The sequence below is a fragment of the Anser cygnoides genome, chromosome 6 (assembly GCF_040182565.1).
Source record: "Anser cygnoides isolate HZ-2024a breed goose chromosome 6, Taihu_goose_T2T_genome, whole genome shotgun sequence".
Lineage (NCBI taxonomy): Eukaryota > Metazoa > Chordata > Aves > Anseriformes > Anatidae > Anser > Anser cygnoides.
This window is the reverse complement of record NC_089878.1, coordinates 27,909,424-27,929,846: the sequence shown is the minus strand read 5'-3', so window position 1 is coordinate 27,929,846 and position 20,423 is coordinate 27,909,424. Positions and strand designations below refer to the sequence as shown.

At 44.2% G+C, this 20,423-nt stretch overlaps 1 protein-coding gene across 26 annotated transcripts in view; it reads right to left on the bottom strand.

The window, feature by feature from the left end:
• Window positions 1-51: 51 nt before the first annotated feature.
• Window positions 52-20,423, bottom strand: part of CLASP1 (cytoplasmic linker associated protein 1) — a 162,490-nt gene continuing 142,118 nt past the window's right edge. For all 26 annotated transcript variants that reach the window (XM_066999387.1, XM_066999388.1, XM_066999389.1 and 23 more), the window contains 4 exons: window positions 18,865-18,993; window positions 7,883-8,089; window positions 5,905-6,021; window positions 52-4,174 (listed from right to left, as the gene is read on the bottom strand). In XM_066999387.1, the coding sequence (XP_066855488.1) occupies window positions 4,088-4,174; window positions 5,905-6,021; window positions 7,883-8,089; window positions 18,865-18,993 (540 nt within the window). In that variant the 3' untranslated portion in view covers window positions 52-4,087. The remainder of the gene's footprint in view (window positions 4,175-5,904; window positions 6,022-7,882; window positions 8,090-18,864; window positions 18,994-20,423) is intronic.

Sequence of the window (20,423 nt, the reverse complement as noted above, 5' to 3'; positions counted from 1 at the left end):
TTCTCCCCTGAAAAAAAAAAAAACAAAAAAACCAACAACAACAACTTCCACTTTTTCTAGGGCAAACTCAAAAGGTTTTATTTTAATTTTTTTTTTTAGCAAATTCTATCACGTAAATGTTAACAAAAAACATCTGTACAATTGCCATGATACACTCAAAAGTGAAACAAAAGATATAAATACAGATATGGATGTAACATGACAAAAGCGGAAAAAATAGAAAAAAATCCATGCGCATGAACACGGTGCCAACAAAGTCATTTCTCATGGCTGGCATTTTTCAGAGCATTTTTTTCACTTCCCATTTAAAACATTGTTAGCAACGTCCTGCTGTGTTCTACAAAGGTCTATTTTTCTGTCCCTTAATATGCAATATTATGCTTGATAAATAAAGGGGTGGGGAGAAAAAGGTTTCGATGACAAAGATGTGAGTTATGTTACTTATATAGGTTATCAGTAAGCTAGTAGTAAGCAATAAAAAAAGACAGTCTCGTATTGTATTGTAATCCAGGCAAGCACACATAGTGTACCTTAAGAAAGCCACATGCCTCGATAATTCTGCACTACATGAGAACTACAGTACGTAGACCTGGGGGGCAGATGGATCCGGTACTCGCCCATGCCCATGGAGCACTGGTGCAGCCAATGGCAGAAAAACACATCCACATCTGAGGTTTTCGGCAACCTTACAGCCAGGAGCCGCTGTCTGCTGAGAGATTTCTCCCATTCAGACTTTTAAAGCATGGTGGGCAAAAAAAAAAAACAAAAACACTTTTTTTTCTTTTTTCTTTTTTTTTTTCTTTTTTTTTTTTTCAAAGGTATGAAAAAATTGAAGCCCTGCATAACGGGCTGCAAGGAGAAAAAACAAAAAAAAAGGCAGCTGCAGTAGATGGCTACTGCTGGGAGAACGTGAACACAAGCTTCACCGGTGCGGTGAGGCACTGCCAGCATGCAGATCTTTCTCTGCAAACGTGCGTGGACACTGTGATTTGTAGCCAGAGAGACCTTTATGCTTGCTGAAAACAAAATGATTGTACAGCTTTTTGAAGTCAGAACGCTGGAGATCAGAGAGGTGACATTCAGAGCTAGCCCTTTGAGTACTTCAAAGGAGAAAAAAAAAAAGGGATCAGGTCATGTTCAACATACTAAACAACCTCACTATGTACATTATACGCAATGTTTTATAAATACCTACGCAGAATGCTCCCTACTGCATACAGGTCTAACATACGTCTAGAGTACTCAAAGGATGAACAGTCCGCGACCGACTCACGTAACGAAAGGAAGGAACACCTTAATGAGCATCTGTTGAAAAACAGGAACAGAATCTGATTAAGAAAGTAAGGCCTGGTCCTACCATTTTGCAGCCCCAAGTGTGCCAATTGTATCTGAAAAATACGTGCTCATCTCTGTAGCCTCAGATCAGCAGCGGATCTCACACCTACTGCCCAGGGACGAGCTGGTAACTCCTACCGTAGTGTCAGCGCACGCGCTGGGGTCAGTTCGGGGACGTTACAGTGCGTTCACTCTCAGTGCATACTAACAGGATTTTATAAAATATATAAAATCGTTTGAGAAGGAATTCGATTCCTGGAGGTTTGCTACAGTGTGCCATTCAAAAAGAAAAAAAACAAACAAGAAAAAAGAAAGCAGAGAGTGATGGACGAAGCTCCATCACTGCTGGGAGGGACTAAATGCCACCCGGTCAGCTATGCTGACCTCTGAACCCCAGAACTGGAACAGAAGATGCTGAACTGAGATGGGGAGAAAAAGAGGCATAAATACTAAGCAGAATAAAAATAAAAATTAAAAAAAACCAACTACTAAAAATTCGAACAAGACAGCTAACTGCTGCCAACAAGTCGGCTGAATATTTCCTCAAAAGGGAAAATAAATTCATGTTAAACTAAAATAATTTGAATCATTCAAAAAAAATTAAAAAAAAGAATATTGTAACAAGTGTACTGAAAGATGTTGAAAAGGAATGGTCCACGGAAAGGGAGACACCAACCATGGAGCAGCCAATCCTCCCTCTAGCGAGGAGAGAGCCCGCAGGAATCCCACCGCCAGGATCACAGGGCTCCTCCTGCCACGGCATTATCCACCGGGGAGCACGAGGGAAACCAGCCCTGCAGCCAGCAAAAGCCTGGACACATCCTCGGGAGCAGGTCACCTCCTCTGGCTCCCACACCAGCCGGGAAAGGGGCCAGGAAGCTCTGAGCCCAGTCCCGCACAGCCCTCACACACCTCAGCCCCTCCTGAGCTGGGGACTTGGAGCAGAGCCGGCTCCCAACACGGCTCCCTGGGGCTGGGCCACACGAGCAAGGACTGATGGAAAGGGAGGACAACAAGGCCTCACCCTCCCCGCTGCAGTTCTGGCACCTCTCATGTTCCCAGTGTGCTGCCGGGGTGCCCCTTCAGCTCCTCCAAGGGGAAACGAAGGAGGCTGGAGAGAGACTGAGGCACTGGGAGAAGCCAGGGAGCACACATCTATCGACACAGCTGCAGGCCACCGTCCTCCTGCATCGCTGGGGGCAAAATCCCAGCTCTGATCCGCGGCAGGTGTGGGGCAGGCCTGCCCACCAGCCAGGATCTGGCTTCAGGCCGAACACAGCACTGGCATCCTGCTGCTTCCCCCGGTCACAGGCAGAGGCAACAGGACGGGGAGCTCGCCCTCTGCGCCCAGAGGGGTCTCCCTTCGGTGCAGGACGGTGCCATCGGGTATCTGACTGCTGCTGGCGTGGCTCTGCCTCTGCCTGTGTCATCAGGTTGCAAAAGGATTTGCCCCGCGGCGCCCTCAGCCAGCACAGCACCCCAAGCACCCCCCAAAATGCAAAGCACCCAGCAGGGCTGTGCCTGGGGCTGGCTGGGAAGGAGGAGGAGGAGGTTTCTGAAGGCAGCAAACAGCACTGCAGGCTCTTCAGGCACAGGAGGGGAACTGCAGCAGGTGCCCAGCACTACCCCAGCCAGCCCTCAGCTTCCGCGGGGTCATTTTGTCCAGTTTCAGATTCCCTTTCTGTCCTCTGGGATGAACAGTTTGCCCAAAGCGCACAGGATTTGTAGGGAGAAAGCAAGCCATTTTTAACCAACATCGGCAGGCCCGGTCAGAGCAGCAGGTCAGCCCTTTGGCGCTACGGACCTGGGTAAAAATACGTCCAGCCTCGCAGGGCAGCGCTGCGACACCGCCCTGCCAGCTCCGAGTGCCCACCCGGGGACACGCTCGAGCCTGATCCAACGCCCACCGAGCTCCAGTGCCTGAACACGGGCATCAGTCCCAGAACTGTGACTCAGGTTCCCTTTGGGGAGTAACAAGTAACCTGAAGAGTCTTTTTTAGCACATGAAAGAGCCAAATGGGTTTGGGAGAGGGGAAATATTTACACGGTCAATGAAAGGAGCGACAGCCCAGCTGCTCCACACAGCACAGCTGGCTGGAGAGCAGTTACAGAGAAATCAGCCCATCGGAGATCTGTCAAAGGAACTATATACAAAAACTCAGATATTTAAAAAGAACCTACTTTTTCATTACTCACTTGATATCTCCTTATTAAAGCATCAAAGGCTGGAACCACAGCCACACTGGCAAAGATCTCCTCCTGGAGAGCCCTGCATGTTAGGCAAGCTGCGATGGGAAGTACAAAACAGGACGATGAGACTTTTAAGAGGAGAGCCTAGCCAGAAGGGCTGCGGCTGCAGGGAGACAGCGGGTAACTAGAGCACAGAAAGCAAAACTGGGCATGAACTAAAACAAGATTTGTTTGACCTTTACGCACGTCCAGGTTTTCGGACTCTGTTTTGGAACGCTAACCTAAACATATTTCCGAGATTTCAGCAGGCTATACAAATATGTTTAAGTATGGCTTTCTGTTGTTCACTTTTAATGAAGACTGCAACACAGACCTTGCTTCCTTTACATTCAATACCAGTAAGATTCTACATAAAAGCTTTAAGGGACTAAAATACTGATTGCAATAAATATCTGCATGGCCTCCTTTAGCTGATGGAGCGCGCCGGTGAAGAGTAGCAGAAAGGTCTCTGAGAGGCACCGTTGATTGCTTCTAAGTCTACACATATGTCCACACATCTCCATTAACTGTGCGTTGAAACATCTGAAGAGGAACTGCTGTTGCTGTTGGTGGTCTGGGCCCTCTTTATGTACAAGTTTAGTAGTTTCATCTGAAAGAGACAACAAATATTGGAAGATGCCAGGAAAAACAGAAGGGCTGCAAGCCTCAAATACAGACTCTGCAGTGAACTCTGTTTTGGGCAAGCTGGCACCAGGCTCTCTGGAGGAAAAGCAGAAGCAAAGCCGAGCACATTTCAGAACATGCAGAAACAGGAGGGGAGGCCTGGTCCCACTGAAGTTACAGCCAGATTTAATGGGATTTTAAAAAACCATTTGTTTCACTTCAGCAGCTGTCAGTTCAGACCTCAGTCCCACAGCCTGCTCTAGGTAAGCAGGATTCCAACAGAGGTCAGTGGGGCCGCAGGTAGGTCCCGAATTCACTCACACCCCAGTAATCCAAGAGCCATGGTCCCCATGCTTAGGGAGTAAAAGCAGGAAGGGTTTTGTTCTTTCCAAAACATTCATTTCAAATGACATTTAACTATCTTCATTAACTTGGGCCATCTAGTGAAACTGCAGCTGTTATGATTATACACTTCCTCTGCATGGGTTTGTTTTCTTATTCTGCCTTACCACCTTAGCTCCAGATCCTGCAGTGACTCACGCACACACTTAACTTTAAACATGCAGGCAGTCTGCGTAAACTCGGAAGAATTACTCACATGTTTATAGTTAGTTATGTGGTGGAGTAAGTCCACGGCACCTAGGATACTGGGATAATAAAGTCTCTACAACATTTTATAGGGGAATTTCCCAACTGCCTGAATATAAATGAGGTAAATCTCAGCACCCGTAGCTCTTTTTTTCCAGAGCAAATGGGAGGTGCAAGTAATTTAAGGACAAATCAACTCAATTCAGAAATAAAATCCAGGTGTCCTTAGTCTCAGATTCTGTTTCAGCCTACACAACACTTCCTACCCATGGAGGAAACCATTGCTTCAAAACAACCAGATGAAGCTCTCTGAACTATGTAGCTATTCACATTCAGAGACATATTTCAGAGACAATGCAGAATTCATCTTAAAATTGCAAAGAAACCTCAGGTGTTACGACTTCAAAGAAGAGAAGTCTTGTAACAGCTTCCTGAATGCCAGTTCTTGTCTGAAGGACAAGGCTGAATTAAAGACTTGAATTCATTTGCAGCATCAGGTCATAACTTGGGTTTTGCTTCTCACATGAGCCCAGGGCACAAAGGCTTCTGAAAGATCGCTCAGACTTGCTGGTGTCCCAGGAGGAAAGGGACACATCTGCCATGCTAGCAGGAGTGAAGCTCTACCTGCATTTCTACCAGCCCTCATCATGACCTGCTGCTGCTCTCCTACCCATCCTAACCATGCATTCCCATCACTCTGCATCACGTTAACGTCTCAGCCAAAGAGCAGACTGAAAAACAAATAATTTGTATTTCAGATTAGTTTTTCAGCCACAGAAGCCAGCTGATCCAGTTCACTGCATTGTCACCCCCTCGATGCAACGCAGAAGGACCAAAGTAACCATGGCTGTAGTGGGAAGGACCCGCTCAGAAGCAGCTCGCGGTTACACAGCATCAAATGCAGCATGATAGCAAACCCTGAACCCCATTCAAAATTTGGTCTGCAGGGTATGAAATGCTCACACTGCTGAGCAGGTGTTGCCTTGTTCTAGTGGTGCTCGGCATGGTCAGATAGTCTAACCCATTCGGATTTAACAGAGTACAGGGAACTTGATCCAGAGCTGCCATTGCTCTTACTCCTATTAGTAGCTGGCTGTTACCAAAATACCAGAGGCATTACTCACATACCTTGCTTCCTGTGAGTTGTGCGAGATGAGGTTTCAGTTCTTCTCCAATTACTGAGTAAATTGCCACTAGGCAAAATACGCTAGCTTTACGGACGCTGCTCTCTGTGTTATCATAACCCTAGGAAACAAGAAAAAATGGTCACAAATCAAACAGCACTTACTAACATCCTCACAGATCAATATACTAAAAAGCTGATTAACTTTTTGCAAGCGTGGCTACCAACCTAACAAATCAATAGAAAGGCCTTGCTGAATGTAACAGTTTGCAATATGAGTGCTCAAAGGGCAAGAAAATACAAACATCCAGCCCATCCTATTTGTTTCTTAAATTATGTCATTACTGTAAGTTATTAACATCTTGGGGTTTTATGTCATTAAGCAGGAGCACAGATTCTCAGCTTAGGATTCTATCAGATGTACACATTCCCATGTCCAGTTCGGATGACCACGTGCTGTATGGGACGACTTCTTGGAGTGGAACACCAGCGTTCCCAGCTTGCCTGCAGATACATCCTTCCCGAGCCAAATCTAACAGAAAGTAAATCAGTTTTACACCTGAGCAAAGTTACAGATTGAAATGATTTTTTTTTAAAAAAGTGGCCTAATATTTATATCACTCAGAATATGAAATCCAGAATGTTTAGTGAATAGATGTTCTACCCAAATAGGTATTTGCATAGAACAGCTCTATCTAGGCACTAGAAGCTGCAAAAATCATTGTCATGGATTATTTTCCAACCCTTTAAAAGCACTGGGCTTAAACGTTGTACAGAGCAGTGCTACACCCGTGCTAGTCCATTAAATGAACTGCCTTCTGTAACCAGGAGCTTTTATTATTATTAATTTTTATTACCTATTAGGTAGGAAATACCATGGAAAAGAACATGTTGAGAGACCCCTGTGGGTGTGCTGATTTCCAGCACATGGTTGGGGCTGCCAGGCTGCCTGCCAGCAGGGCTGACGTTCTGGCTGCAAGGCCCAAAATACAGCCTGAAAGGACTGTTTAAAATCCCAAAGAGCAGGAGACCTAGGTGAGCTCAGAGAAATATTAAGCTGTGGTGCTCTCTGCACAAAGCCCTTCAGCCAGAAGGATCCCCAAATGCTTTCCAAACACGAGTGGATTCTGTTGATCACTGTGACTTCCTAAGATGAAGAAATATCACTGGCTGCTCCAAGATGAAAAAATCGCAAACTAGGATCCAAAATTAGATTTGTTTTAAGACATTAAAGCAATCTAATAAAACGAATATAACTGTGTTTTTAAAGGCGTGCTGCTCCCAAACTTTTCTGGTGTGAAGCTACACTGTCCAGATTGTTGTCACCAGCAATGAGGGCTAAGAACTTTTCACAACAAAAGTTTACATCAATACAGAACTGCCCGATTCCCAGAGGTTGAAATATAAGAAAACAATTGCAAGAACTGACACGACAAAGTTTTGACAAATGCTAGGATGCACAAGGGAAATTTCTGACTTTGCTCTTATCCGTCCACTCTTCATGCTTCACAATGAGGCAGCTTCTTTATCCCAGTTCTCTACTTCAGTCCGACCACATCCACCCTTTCACACTGACTGATTTGCTCCTGTCACAACCCCTCCCCAGTACACACCCACATTCTCTCTCCTCCATTGCTGCTACCTCCCCTTATTTCCGTCGTGCTTTCAGTCTCATCCCAGTTGCTAGCACTGCCAGCTGCTTGTACAAGGGAACTGAATACAGCCCTGCTACAGCCAGCACCGAGAGAGAAATTCACTATGTAAGACCAAGTCTTAGCACTGGCAAAAACACAGCTCCCCACCCAGCTTGAGAGGGTTATGAAAGAGGCTGAATGAAGTCACTGAGCAGTTCGGTCCCGATTTCAGAGAGAAAATAAGAAGGACCATCCTGCCTGCTGGGCTTCAAATTAAAGTACACCCAAAGTGCACAACAGTTCAGTGACGGTTTGCACTCAGGAGCATTTGTGATAGGGGATTCTGTACCTGTAACAATCCAGGAATGATATCAGGAAGGAGTTGATGCAACGATTCCTTGGAAATCCTCTCAATAACTTTCGTCTGCATTTTGATGGCAGCTAAATTGATTGGATAATCTGCAGTCTGAATGATGGGGCAAAGCACCTTGATGCACTGCTCAGGGTGGATGGAGCTTGCCAGGGTGGAAGCAGCTTCCTCAGCAGCTCTGACGACCTGCAATGAAAGCAGAGCAAAACCTTACATTAACGAGGTCGCACTTCACAGACAAAACCACCTGTGTGTACTAGGAATGAACGCCAGGAAATACTTGGGGATGTTTATTAACAGATCTGCAGGAGGCTCTTCTGAGAGGCAACCGACTCCGAGAATTCGTGCTCTTCACCTCCCGTGACATTTGTTCCAACCAGACAGCGGTACGCAGTTCGTCCTGCCTGAAGGAACTGTGTCAAAGATGTGGCTAGTTTGAAAGAGTTGATTAAGGAAAAAAAAAGAAAGAGTATCTTTGTCACCCAGTAAAGACAGGCATTGCTATCCTAGGAAAACCAAGAGGAAGGTACCTCTCTAGCCACTGTCAGGGAACCTAAATCCACCAGCTTAGACTTCAGTGCTAAATGTAGCTCCTTAAACATTATAGTGCCACACACTGCATAGACACTGTCATACTTTTTAATATGCATCTACCCTGCTGAGTGCTTGGGTGCCCAAGCTGAGACAACTGTGCCTGCACAGATGTGTCCTGCCACGTCCCAGCTAAGCCCTGCTGCATTCAAACCCAGGCTGTGGAGCCAAGAAAGCTTCAGGATAATCCATGACCAGGCAGGAGTGCTCTGAGCACATCTAACACATTAAGGCAGCACTGGAACACTACAAAACACGGGAGGAAGAACAAGTGGAAACTGGGGTAGCATCCACCTTTTGTTTTTCTAACTAGCCCACACTGTAAGGCAGTCACGCAGGATGAAGGATCCTAAACCCAGTTCTACTCTTCACGTAAGGGAAAGCAAATCCACATCTTTCACACTTCTCCCCAGCAGGCAGGACAGCAAGCTGGAAGAGGAAAGACCTGATTCTCTCCTCCCATGAGAGTTTATTCATTTCATACTCCACAGTAATCGGATAAAAAAAACAGGATGGGAAGCAGGTTTTCTTTTTTCATGTGTCTGCGCTAATTGCCAGGCAACAAACTGAGGTTCTCCCCTGCCTGCACTCTTCCTGGCCTCAAACCACACGCTCCATACTCCCCATGTTCTGTTTCAGTACACGAGACGGAGGATGCCTTTGCCCACCACATCCCCTCTCTTCTCTTTTCACTGTTTACCTTCAAGGGAGGGTAAATCCTGTGCGGACAGAGATGCCCTAGTGGACAGACTTAAATCACAGACCTCAGCTCTGAGAGAGAAGCATTCACAAATCCTTGAACTTAGAGCATCTCCAGCTGTCCCCAGGCAGTCCTTAACTCCGAGCCAAGGAGCAGCCTTGGAAGACACTTCCCTGTTTCCCGATTGTGTGGGAAGCTCATATCTAGCAGCAGTTCTCTACCTCATCCTAAGCCAGACTCCTCAGGGTTGTCTGAAGTCAATATTTTGAAACCAGCAAAGGAAAATCTGTCCCAGACAATGTGCACAAACAAACAAAACCTCCCACAACAAATAAATAAATCGATCCACAAGTCTCCCATCACTTAAGACTCAAGCCACGGTTGCTGGATTCTCTTCATTCCCCTCTTCCACACACTATCATGGTTATCAAACTCAGGGATTTCTGTTTGACTAAAGCAACCCATGGCCAGCTCTATCTGTAAGGAACTAATGTGGACAACACGTGTACCAGGACAACTTGGAGGTTTAATCCAGTCCTTACTAGGACAAGGATATCTCCCTGCCTTGGCTACAAATTATTTTCCAGAAAAGACTACTTGATTTCAAGGCAGCAGCCGTGAAGAGTGAGCAGCTCATGCAGACTACTGATGTAACAGAAGAGATCACCCCTGCCTGCACAGCCTGCTTCACCCACGGTCTATCAGCTCATCACGGCTACGACACCGGCACTAACCTTCCGCTCATGCTGACAGCTGCCTCCCTCAAACAGGAATGGCCAAAGGCTGCTTGTACAGCCCTGAAGTAACAAAACCCATGCCCTTGTTCTGGGCATCCCCCTCAGCAAAGCAACGAAAGGGATCTCAGATGCTTCGGCAGAACAAACACTAAGCTCAGTCAAGGCACAGGCAAGGCTCTGTAGCTGACCTGAGACCTTGATAGCTTCTGTATTGGTACCCTATTTACCAAAGCTGTCCAACTGCTCCATCTACCTCGGGCCTTTCTCAGCAATTAGATATAGCGTTAAAGCATATTCCAAAAAGGAACGGCAATCCACAGTGTGGTCAGTGTTCAAAAGATTTCATCCTGAAAGCTCTGTGAATGAGTAACGAAGCAGAGCAGAGTGCTTGTTTAGGTCTTCCAGCCATTTCTTGGCTAATTCCTTCTCAATTTCACACGTGAGAAGCATGAAGGTTTCCATGTCAGCCACCTTAGGAGGACGTACTATGCAACTTTTTGGGAAAAGGAGAGAAACATCCAAGTATTTAAAGAAACCTAATGCCATGGTTTGGAACCATGGCACTGAATTGCTGGAAGGGATGAAGTCAGGAGCTCCCAGGAGATCTCCATTGAATCCGAGGAGGTTTCCTGCAAAGGAATTCACTGCTTGGCACTGCAGCTTCTGACGTCGTTGTTACTAGTGCTGAAACACTGCTAGCATCAAGCTCTCCGCAAACAATGCAGTGGATAACAGAGGGTGCAGGTTATCTTGTAATCAACTTAATGTTTGCATGCAAGTCACTTTATATATATTAATATGCATATTTTAAAAAGCCTCATAACTGTTTGGACACAGGCCATTTGAGGATTTTGCTTTTTTGGCAACTCCAAATATGTTTAGTAAATGTTATCAGACATTACGAGAAAGAAAAGCTTGGACATGTATCACAACTTCCTAAAAAAAAGTATTTATTTTTAACCCCCACGGTATCTTACTTATAATAAAAAGGCAGTAATATTTTAGTATGCACCTGGAGACAGACTGATCTTAAAAATACTACTGTAAATTTGGGAGTAGGCAAAAATTTCAACAACTCCTTTTGCATTTGAACTCCACGTACTGTTCGCATAGTTTACCATGCACATTAAGTTGCAGATATGAGGCCAGCACATGAGACAAAACCTTTATTTTAAAAGCCTATTACCATTTCCGAGCACCAGGGATTAAAACACAGCTGTAATTCTTCACAAAATGATCCAGGATTGAAATCGCAACAAAGGTCATAATACATTTTGCACATCGTAAGGTCAGCAAGAAAAGCTGTAAAGGTACAAGATTATTTATGCCTGTGCAAGTCCTTCTCTTCCAGCAGAGCTGCCCATTTCTAGCTAGGATCTGGCAGCATTTGCGCAGCAGTTGGGTATTTCACATCGCTGCATCTCCTCTGAATTCAGAGGGGCACATTACACATGTCCAGTAGGGTTCCTGCTGATCCTAGCTAGTAAATGTGACAACACCAGGGAGATTTCCATGTCTTCCAAGAGCACATCTGGCAGACAGCATCTGCATCCAAGCCACACTCCAGCAACCCCTTAAGCGTATGTTTAGCTTTAATAACATGCTTAAGTCCCACTGACGTCAATGGGATTCAAACATGTGCTTACATGCTTGCTTGAATCAGAGCCTCGGCAGGTAACTCGCTGCCTTGGAAAGGAGCAGCAGGGGACAGGCTGCAGACAAAGGGGCAGGCAGGGTAGTACCAGCTGGGAGCGAGCCAGAAGGACAAGCTCTTCCCTCATTTGTGTCCGCTGGCACAGAAAGCCAAAATGCCACCACTCTGCAATGCAAGTAACAGCCTTGCCCAAAAGGTCTTTCCTTCTGCCTTTGACAGAATAAAGCATTTCGGCACCCAGACCTGCATCCCACGAGGGAAAACTTGTCTCTGAATACTTGCACAGCACTGTCAGTCACATTCACCTGGTACCACCCGAGGAAATCAGCAGCATTCCTGCAGAGAGGGAAGTGTATTATCGAAAGATATGAGCTGCCAGGTCATTTGGCAACGAGGGTACACAATTATAGCTGAGTTTAGTGAAGATATTTTGCCTTGAGTTGCCTTGGTTGCAAAACAACCATGTTTTGCAAATTATACATACCGTACAATATCAAAAAATCAAAAATCTTTTTTTAAATCAGGGCTTTAACCTGACCAACAGAGTGAAACAACTTTAAAAGGAGTGGGAGAAACAAGCAAACATCCAGCAACAGCTCTTCTGCCCACCTTTGGAGGGAGGACTGGCAGATACGCACTGGGAAGCAACAGGAATGGCTCCATTAGGCTCGGACTAACAGCAGACACCACAAGAAGTGGTGGCTGTGAAATGCATCCTTCAAATTTGAGAAAAAGAGTGCTGTTCACTACAAGCTCAGACTGAGGAGCTTGTTGTCACAAAAGGATGCAGATACTAAACAGATCAAAAAACAGACAAGTTTACTGAAGAAAAAAAAGGCCAGTAAACACGAAGGCAGACAGAACCTTTAGTATGGGAAGACGGTAAGCTTCAGACAGCAGTAAGGAGGGAGGATGCCCTCAGTGAAGCATCACTGCATGCTTCCTAGTTGTTGTCTGAAGCAGGGTATGAAGTGAAGCAAAGTTTTTATTTAACCTAGTACAGTTATGCTCAGTTATCTCAGAAACGTGAAAGAAAACTAGCAGTCTTCAAACAATGATACCAGCTGGAAGAAGCAAGTTCAAAAGGGTGCCTCTGAAGCAAGATCTGCAAGACTGGAGAGCCTGCAGTGCTTTAAAAGTACTGACACCAAGCTGTGTGTAAGGTATGTCACAATTTTACCTCCTAGTGAAAGCTTAGAGCAAACCACGGCTGGAACTGGAGAGTTTGATGCCATCGAACACAAGGCAGGTAGCCCAGGAATGCAGATCTAAAAGATAGCACTCTGCCTTGCAGAAGCAGGTTTTTCTCCTTTCCAGAGGCTTACTTTATGCTCTACGCGCTGCAGACTAGATTCAGCCTGACTTCTGCCGGCATAACATACGCTGCGCTTTCTGGTGGGCTGGCTCCTTGAAAGACAACTGCAGCATGTTAAGGCCTTTCTAGTGAGCTCTCCCATGAAAGAGAAATAGTTATAATTCCACCCAGTTTGCTCGAACCAACTGGGTGCATCAAGCCACACAGATGTAGTGGAGGTAAAGAGCCCACCTGTGTAGCAATGCCTGCCTTAATGCTATATACAAAGGAGTACCCTTTGAAGTAACAGGTCAGACAGTCCCAGGAATATAATATGTGCATGAAATGCTTTCTGATTTCAATGGGAGGGGACATGCTAAAGTGCAGCGTTAGGAACAGCCACCTGTCACAGATCCCTTTCTTCTAGTAGAAAAGCTGACACTACAAAAGTTGCTGGACAAAATTCAAACAATTCCCACCGGCTTACCTGGCTCACAATGCACCGCGGCCTCTGGATGCTGTTCACTCAAGACAGACAAAACCAAGAAACCAGGACTGCATCCCTTCAGCACCATTTCTTCTGCCCAGCTATTACCCTCAGTGCATTACAGATGTTGCTCGCTGCCCACTGCTGCAACAAGCAGCTTGCCTCTGGTAATCCGCTCTTGGCTTTGGTCAATACACGGCAGCTTTCTAAAGGGTTTTGATGCTTTCATTTCTGCTTTTAAATGACACATACTGGGCAAATAAGTAAAGAAAAATATATGCCCTGACTCCTCTAAGGAAGAACACGCCAGCTGCATAGGCTGTGCAGGGAATGAGTGCAGCGTGCTGGGATCTGAGCAGAGCAGTGCTTGCAAACCTAGACGAGAGTTGTACGGGACTGTGTGTGAGACCACAAGCTGGAGTACTTCACCACAAATGCTAGCTGCACGGCCTCTGCAGAAAGTTGTAGGGAATTAATTATTGCAAAAAACCCAACCAATAAACAGCAACAAAAACCACAAAAAACTTGGAGGCTTTTTTATTCCAGTGTGAAATATGCAGAGCCCCAGAAGTTTACTAAGCAGAAAACAAGGTTTTGCTTTGGGGCTTACAAGGCACACAGCTATGTTTTTGAAGCAAGCTTTGCTATTTAGAGGTAGTTACTTAAAGCCTGCATAATTTAGGCTGGAGGGAATGGAGGCTTACCAATACCTAGCCAGGCAAACTCCCATCCCTGAAGGGTATACAGTCTGATCCAGACAGGAACAAAGAATTAAGCGCTACGTTTCAAAGCAGGAAGTGGACTCAGCAATGGGGAGTGCTAAGCAGATGAAAAAAACAATGATTTTTTTTTAAGGGATTCAGAGGAGATGAAGTAGATTAGGTTGCTTCTCCTGTGTACTAAATATTTCAAATGTGTTGGGAATTAGAGAAAGCACAAACGCATACTATAAAACATCAACAACTGCCAAGCTGCAGCACCTGACAGCTTCCAGCACAGACTATGCATCAATTAACCTTAAAGACTGATCGTTTGGTGCTTTTCTTTAGGAAACTGCATTTTGCAGAAACAGATACAGAGTGTACCATAATCATCGGAGGACGGTTGCAAATCATCTTATAAATGTCAGCGTCAATCTAAAAACACCCCAGCAAGACAGTAACAAGTATTTAAAGTTAATGGATAGCTGTGATTTGTTCTTCTTCACCTTCTCTTAGAGGGTTACAACAGGGAATGTTACATCCCAATTACGCTTATGGGCTTCCTGGATAGTGAAAGACCAAAATTAGGAATTTAAGACATGGGACAATATCCTTTGCTCACCCAAAGCACTAATCGGTTAGGTCTATAGACTTAGTTGCAGAGAAAAACAGAACTGCAGAGAAAAAGCAAGGAATTTGCTATCCAATGATTTTCACGGGTAAAGATGTTCTGTACCAATTTCCCAAGATAACTATTTCTGTTTTACTGCACTCAGTAAGAACAAATTCATTTTGCTGGTATGAATCTGAAGCGATGCCTTATCAATGGCACTGGGTCAGCAGACAGCATCTCTCCTTAGTTACGGGTGAGTAACTACACTGGAACAAATGAGTTAATATTAACTGACTGGCAACAGAAAGATGGTTCTCTTCCAAAAAACTCCAAACAAAGAGTGATAAAAATCAACAAGATTTAATATCGTCCACAACTCCAATTATGTTCTAATAACCCCAAAGTAAGTGAAAGGCATTTACATGTCAACCCCCCTAAATATTTACAGTTATTACTGAGGCAGGCTTGACTCTTCACATCACCCCATTCAAACAACAGCATTGACTAGACTGTTACAGTACAAATAGCATAAAAACAGGCTAAAGTTAAAAAGTGCAAACTGAACATGGATCCCAACCCAGAGTCTTGTCTGTAAGCCCAGGGTTACAGGAATTTTGAACCCCCTTTGAGGTCAGAGCTTTGCCAATCGCCTGTGTTTGCACCCACAGGACACGACACTCAGCATTCAATTGAGTTTTCCTCCCTGGCATCCCTGTGAAGGAACGGGGCTCTCAGCTGTGCTGCTTCGCTGATCCTACACCTTACCTTCAGCAACGGAAGGCAGAGGAGTTCTAGCTGTAGCAAAGATCCAACCATCAGAAGGCTTCAGCTTGGACTTGGAAAAATACCCAATTATCCAAGCATCCCAGGATATCAAACTATGCTAACACTACGCTTTGATGCTTCCAATTGTATCATCTGGGAGCAGGAAGAGAGTAAAGCTGCATTCCTTTTTGTTTCAGACTAAACCTTTTAACTACATATTGGCACTGAAATGGAGGAAGGGACGGTATTCGTCAGGCCATGAATATGTCGATTACGATTTGTTACTTGACCATTCCGGGCCATGCTGAACAGAAGCAATATTGGAATCTGGGAAGACAAATCAACCTTCCAGTTGACTTCCGAAGAACTGTCTCCATACAATGACTTCTTGAAGACAGTGCCTGAGGTTAACAGTTCTTCTGTACTGTGCTTATTTTCAAACTCCTCTTTCTTTGCTTGGTCACTGTACACTGATTGTCCACGGGCTCATACACAACAGAAAATGGGAGCAATAACTTAAGGGCAATTAGCAGTCCCTGTGCTATAGGGGAAACTCAGGTAGGTAAGAGTGAAGCAGATACAGATCGCTCAAAACAATCATTTTCTACTGATTTACGCAGCCCGTTTCAAAGGATCTCAAACTACAAACCGGGGTCACTCCTGTCTTACCACAAGGCAAAAGCAGACCTGAAACAAACCCTGACGTGACATCCTACCAGGGCATTACTGGCACAAGGATTAACACTTTTCTAACCCTATTATATAGCAGCTTTCCTCAAAATAGTTTTTACAGTATAAAGGAAGATTTTATTTACTCTAGACAGTATAACCACTGCCTTTAATATTACTCAGTTTTAGCGAAGGAGGACACTGTAAGACCACTGCCATCTTCCCATTTCCCCCTCCAGCTATTCTTTTAACACACCCTTCACTCACAGACCTGTGAATCTCCACTGCAGCTCTCGCGGCGTGGGATGCGGTCAAAGGGCAGCTCCTCCGAGCCCCTGGGGAGAGCAGTGCCGCAACTCAGCGCCGACTGGGAGCTGGAGGGCCACCAACGGACCGGAATTTGTGACCTCCTGGCCCAGGGCTATATGAGTTTGACCAACTGAGCCATACCCAAACGGACTCAATTAATTTTTCACAGACTTAACAGAACCAGCAAGCCCCAGCTAAAGGTAAAAATACCTGAAGCGTTTTCCCGGGTATATCTTTAGCCTAGCTCATGTAGAGACCCAAGTGCAGACTGGGAAGCTTTTCTTAACTTCAGGAATGCTGATATTCTCAAATTACTGACAGACAGACACAACTTTCACGGGTTGCATTATGGTTCTGAGAGTCCCATTTACACAGGTATCAGAAAACACATACAAAGAATGAAAAATCCCATGTCCCAGGGCAACACCTTGAAAAAGCTCTGCAGATAAAGTGAGCAGAGGCACAAATATCGTGATTTTTTTAAGAATTATTTTATTATTTTTTAAATATTAACACAGGAAACGTAGTACACGCTTCCTTAAGCACACACTGGGGAAGACCAAACGCCCATGGCTGCAGGTTGTTCGCTCCTATTGCGGCACCAGTGTCACTACTTAATACAGCTGTGCAAACAACTTCTTTTTAAAAGCAACAGACAGCAAAACGGGACTACACCTGCAGCATCCTGCTACGACAGCTGTCACCCAAAGGTCTCATTGCAGCAGTAAATCTCATCTTTTTTAATGACAAAGATGCTATGCAGAACCATTGACAAATCAAAGGAACGCCACGTGTAGCACAGCAGCTACTTGCTGAGAGCATTACAGCTCTGGCTTACTCTTCTGTAAAGAAGTGCCAGAGCTCTCATCTCTTCGTTCCTGGCCTGAGCTTTGCTTTCTGTTACAAAGACTTATTCTTCTCTGGTTTTCCTCAGGAGGCATCTCACATGCAAACCCTGAAGAACCTTTCCATACTACAAGCATGAAGAACATGGTGTGGGGAGTACAGAAGCATAAAATGTCATGTTTTCAACATTACACCTACTTTCTGAAAAAATGTGCCAGTCACACAAGCGAGCTTTGAAAGGGCATTAAAAACTATGTCAGAGACCATCTGGAAAGGTGCTGCAGCTTTGGAGGACTTTCAGAAAAAAAAAAAAACAGAGGGCACTGAGTCAAGGTGAGCTGAGAAGTATGTAACCAGGAAAACCTGCCAATAAAAGGCACTCCTTCAGAACACAATGTTTTGTCTGACTGCTTTATCAGGAAATGAATTTACAACTGCTTATTACTCTGAACTGAAAATGACAGTAGTGCAAAGGCTCTAAATCGAGGAGAGGAGGATAGGCAGCTTACAGCAGTCTTCATTCACTAAAGGATTAAACATTTTCTACTTTTGCATTGTGGAGATATATCCAGCCTGTTAGGTTCTTCCTTCCCTGGGGATGTTTTTGTTTTGTTTTGATTTTTAAACAGTACAGTTTTGCTATGCACAGGTAAAGTAACCTTGCGTCAGTTATGCAATGCCCTGGAGCAGCCTGATCTATACAACGATCTTTTTCATGGCCGAAAAAGCTCTCCAGAAAGAGACACCTAAAACTGTGAGTTTAAGACAAGCCTTTTGCAGAGAAGACTAAGAGTTTTAGATTTCAAAGGAAGGAATTTATTACCAAAGCTATCACAGAAACGTAAAGAAATTCACGCGGTGTTTACCATGGTTCAGTTCAAACTTGCAACATGCACAAGGTGGAAAAGAAGATCCAGCTTGGAAGTCAATCTGCAAAGACTGACCTTTAATGTAATTTGATCTACTTTGTATATAACTATCATGTCCCCATATTTTTTAGTCTAGAAGAATAATTTCATTTCAGTTTTGCATATGAGTTCTCCCACGTTAGGGAAATGCAATTCACCTTTCCCTCGGCTTCCTCCTCTATTCCCCAAGCTTCTTTTCAGCAGCACGCCCTCTTTGTCTGCTTTCTGCTGTTATTCACCAGTTCTGAGTACTTCATCACGGCCCAATTTCATCATCGTTTTCACATGCAGCTCTGTTTGAACACGGCCTTTGTGTTCATCAGTACATTTCCTACCCTTCCCTGCACAGATGGAGGGACCACAGTGCCTGTAACTGTGCTCCACAAACTTCTGAAAGATGCATTTTTCTGCCACAGGGCTTCAGTCTGCCCCAGAACGAACAACCAAGTCGTGGAAAACGGATAAACAATGGCCTACAACTCTGGATAGCTCCAAACACACTTAACCAGCTCTGTCAGTCCCACATTTCTTCTTCCTCCTTCAGCAAGTATAAACCCACCCCCTTAGTACTTGTGAGACTTACTATCAAATTGTTCTACTGTCAAAATGAGTCAACATGCTTGCTTGTTAAATCTCCCATTTCTTCAATATTGCTTTCTTAGTAGTAACACTGAAAGGCTCGCTCACCTCCTTGTGGGAATCCTTATGGGCTTCCAGTGTTTTCATGATGGTCAACTCCGCGTAGTTTTTAAATCTTGCTGGCTGATTCCGTAAGATCTCTCTAAGGACTCGCAGTGCCAGGGCTCTTATTGAATGCTGTGTCAAGAGAAATAAACGTTAGAAAAAGTCATTTCTCATCCAAATTGTATTTTGAAGTAAATTCTCAAAGCTCCCTATGCCATCAGAAGTCTTATATAGCTCTACCAGCTCCAGTAGAACAAGCAGTATGCTCAGTAACTAAAACCAAAATTGGTCTCCTTGCTTGCTTTTGCACAAAAATTCACACGACTGTTCTCACTGACAGAAACAGAACCTTTTTTTTTTTTTTTTTTAAATTCCATACTGCTTAGCTTTGTGAATGTCAGACTGGGCTCCATCCATGCAACAACGCTGTTTCTCATGTACTGATGCAGTAAATCAATGCTGTTCCTGTAACTACTATGGAAATTACTTTCAAGAACAGTCAGTCATTGTAGTCACTACTGACCTATGTGTTAATCCTTTATATCAAAAGACCATTAGCAGAAGGGATTTATAACACCTGCTTCACTTTCACAACTGTTACATTAAGTTTTTGGCCTGCAGCCATTCCAAATAGATTCTATCATTTCAGCAGAGGAATACTTTACTCTAACATAACCTTTAAAGCATGCCCTCTGCTATTCATCTGCAAAACTCAGATTAGCACAATTTATTTGTACTTAAAGTCACCATATCTTCATACATGTATGATGCTGCTATGATTAAACATGTAGGACTACAGCAGTTCATGCTAATACTAAGAACGATTGTGAGAATGCACCAACCATTTACACTGCCTTAGAATCAAGATTTTATTTCTACAAGAGCACCGTATACTTTATAAGCAGTATACAAAATACAATTGATTTTGAATCAGATTAAACAGAAAAGAACTGGGAGTGCTTTTGCGCCTACATGCTGTAACATTTAGATGGAGCACGGCTCTGATTTGAAGGCACAGCCAGGGTGCTGAGCCTTTATCAAAATGTCACAGTGCTGCAAGCTGAACAAACAGCCCCATCTGGAAAAAGTAAAAGCCTCGCCTGTAAAACACCACTTTGATCAACTACCAAAGATAAAGCTGTGATAGTAATGCAGCATGAGTTCCTCCTGTCCACATCTGTAGCTTCTTTTAATACTTTAGAACAAGATCCCCTGTAAAAGCAGTTTGCTCTTGATGAAATCCATCCTCTAAGATCTAATAGCCTGGATCTTTAACCTACACAGAGAAAAAATTTAAATATTCATCTAGGCTGCCTTCACTCTCCCTTCCTGGGGAATGGGTGCAATACGGCTAAGAGCTATTATTATGCAATAATGTGTATGCATTACTTTGTATATGTATTAGGTAATAGTATTCATTATTATAATATGTATTATGTGCTACATAATATGTATTATGTAATGATATTATGTAATTTCATCCTAATTTGGAAGTGAACAACATTTTAAATCTTAATTCTTACAAAATTAGAAAATAACTTCCTTTCCGATTCTAGTTCAAT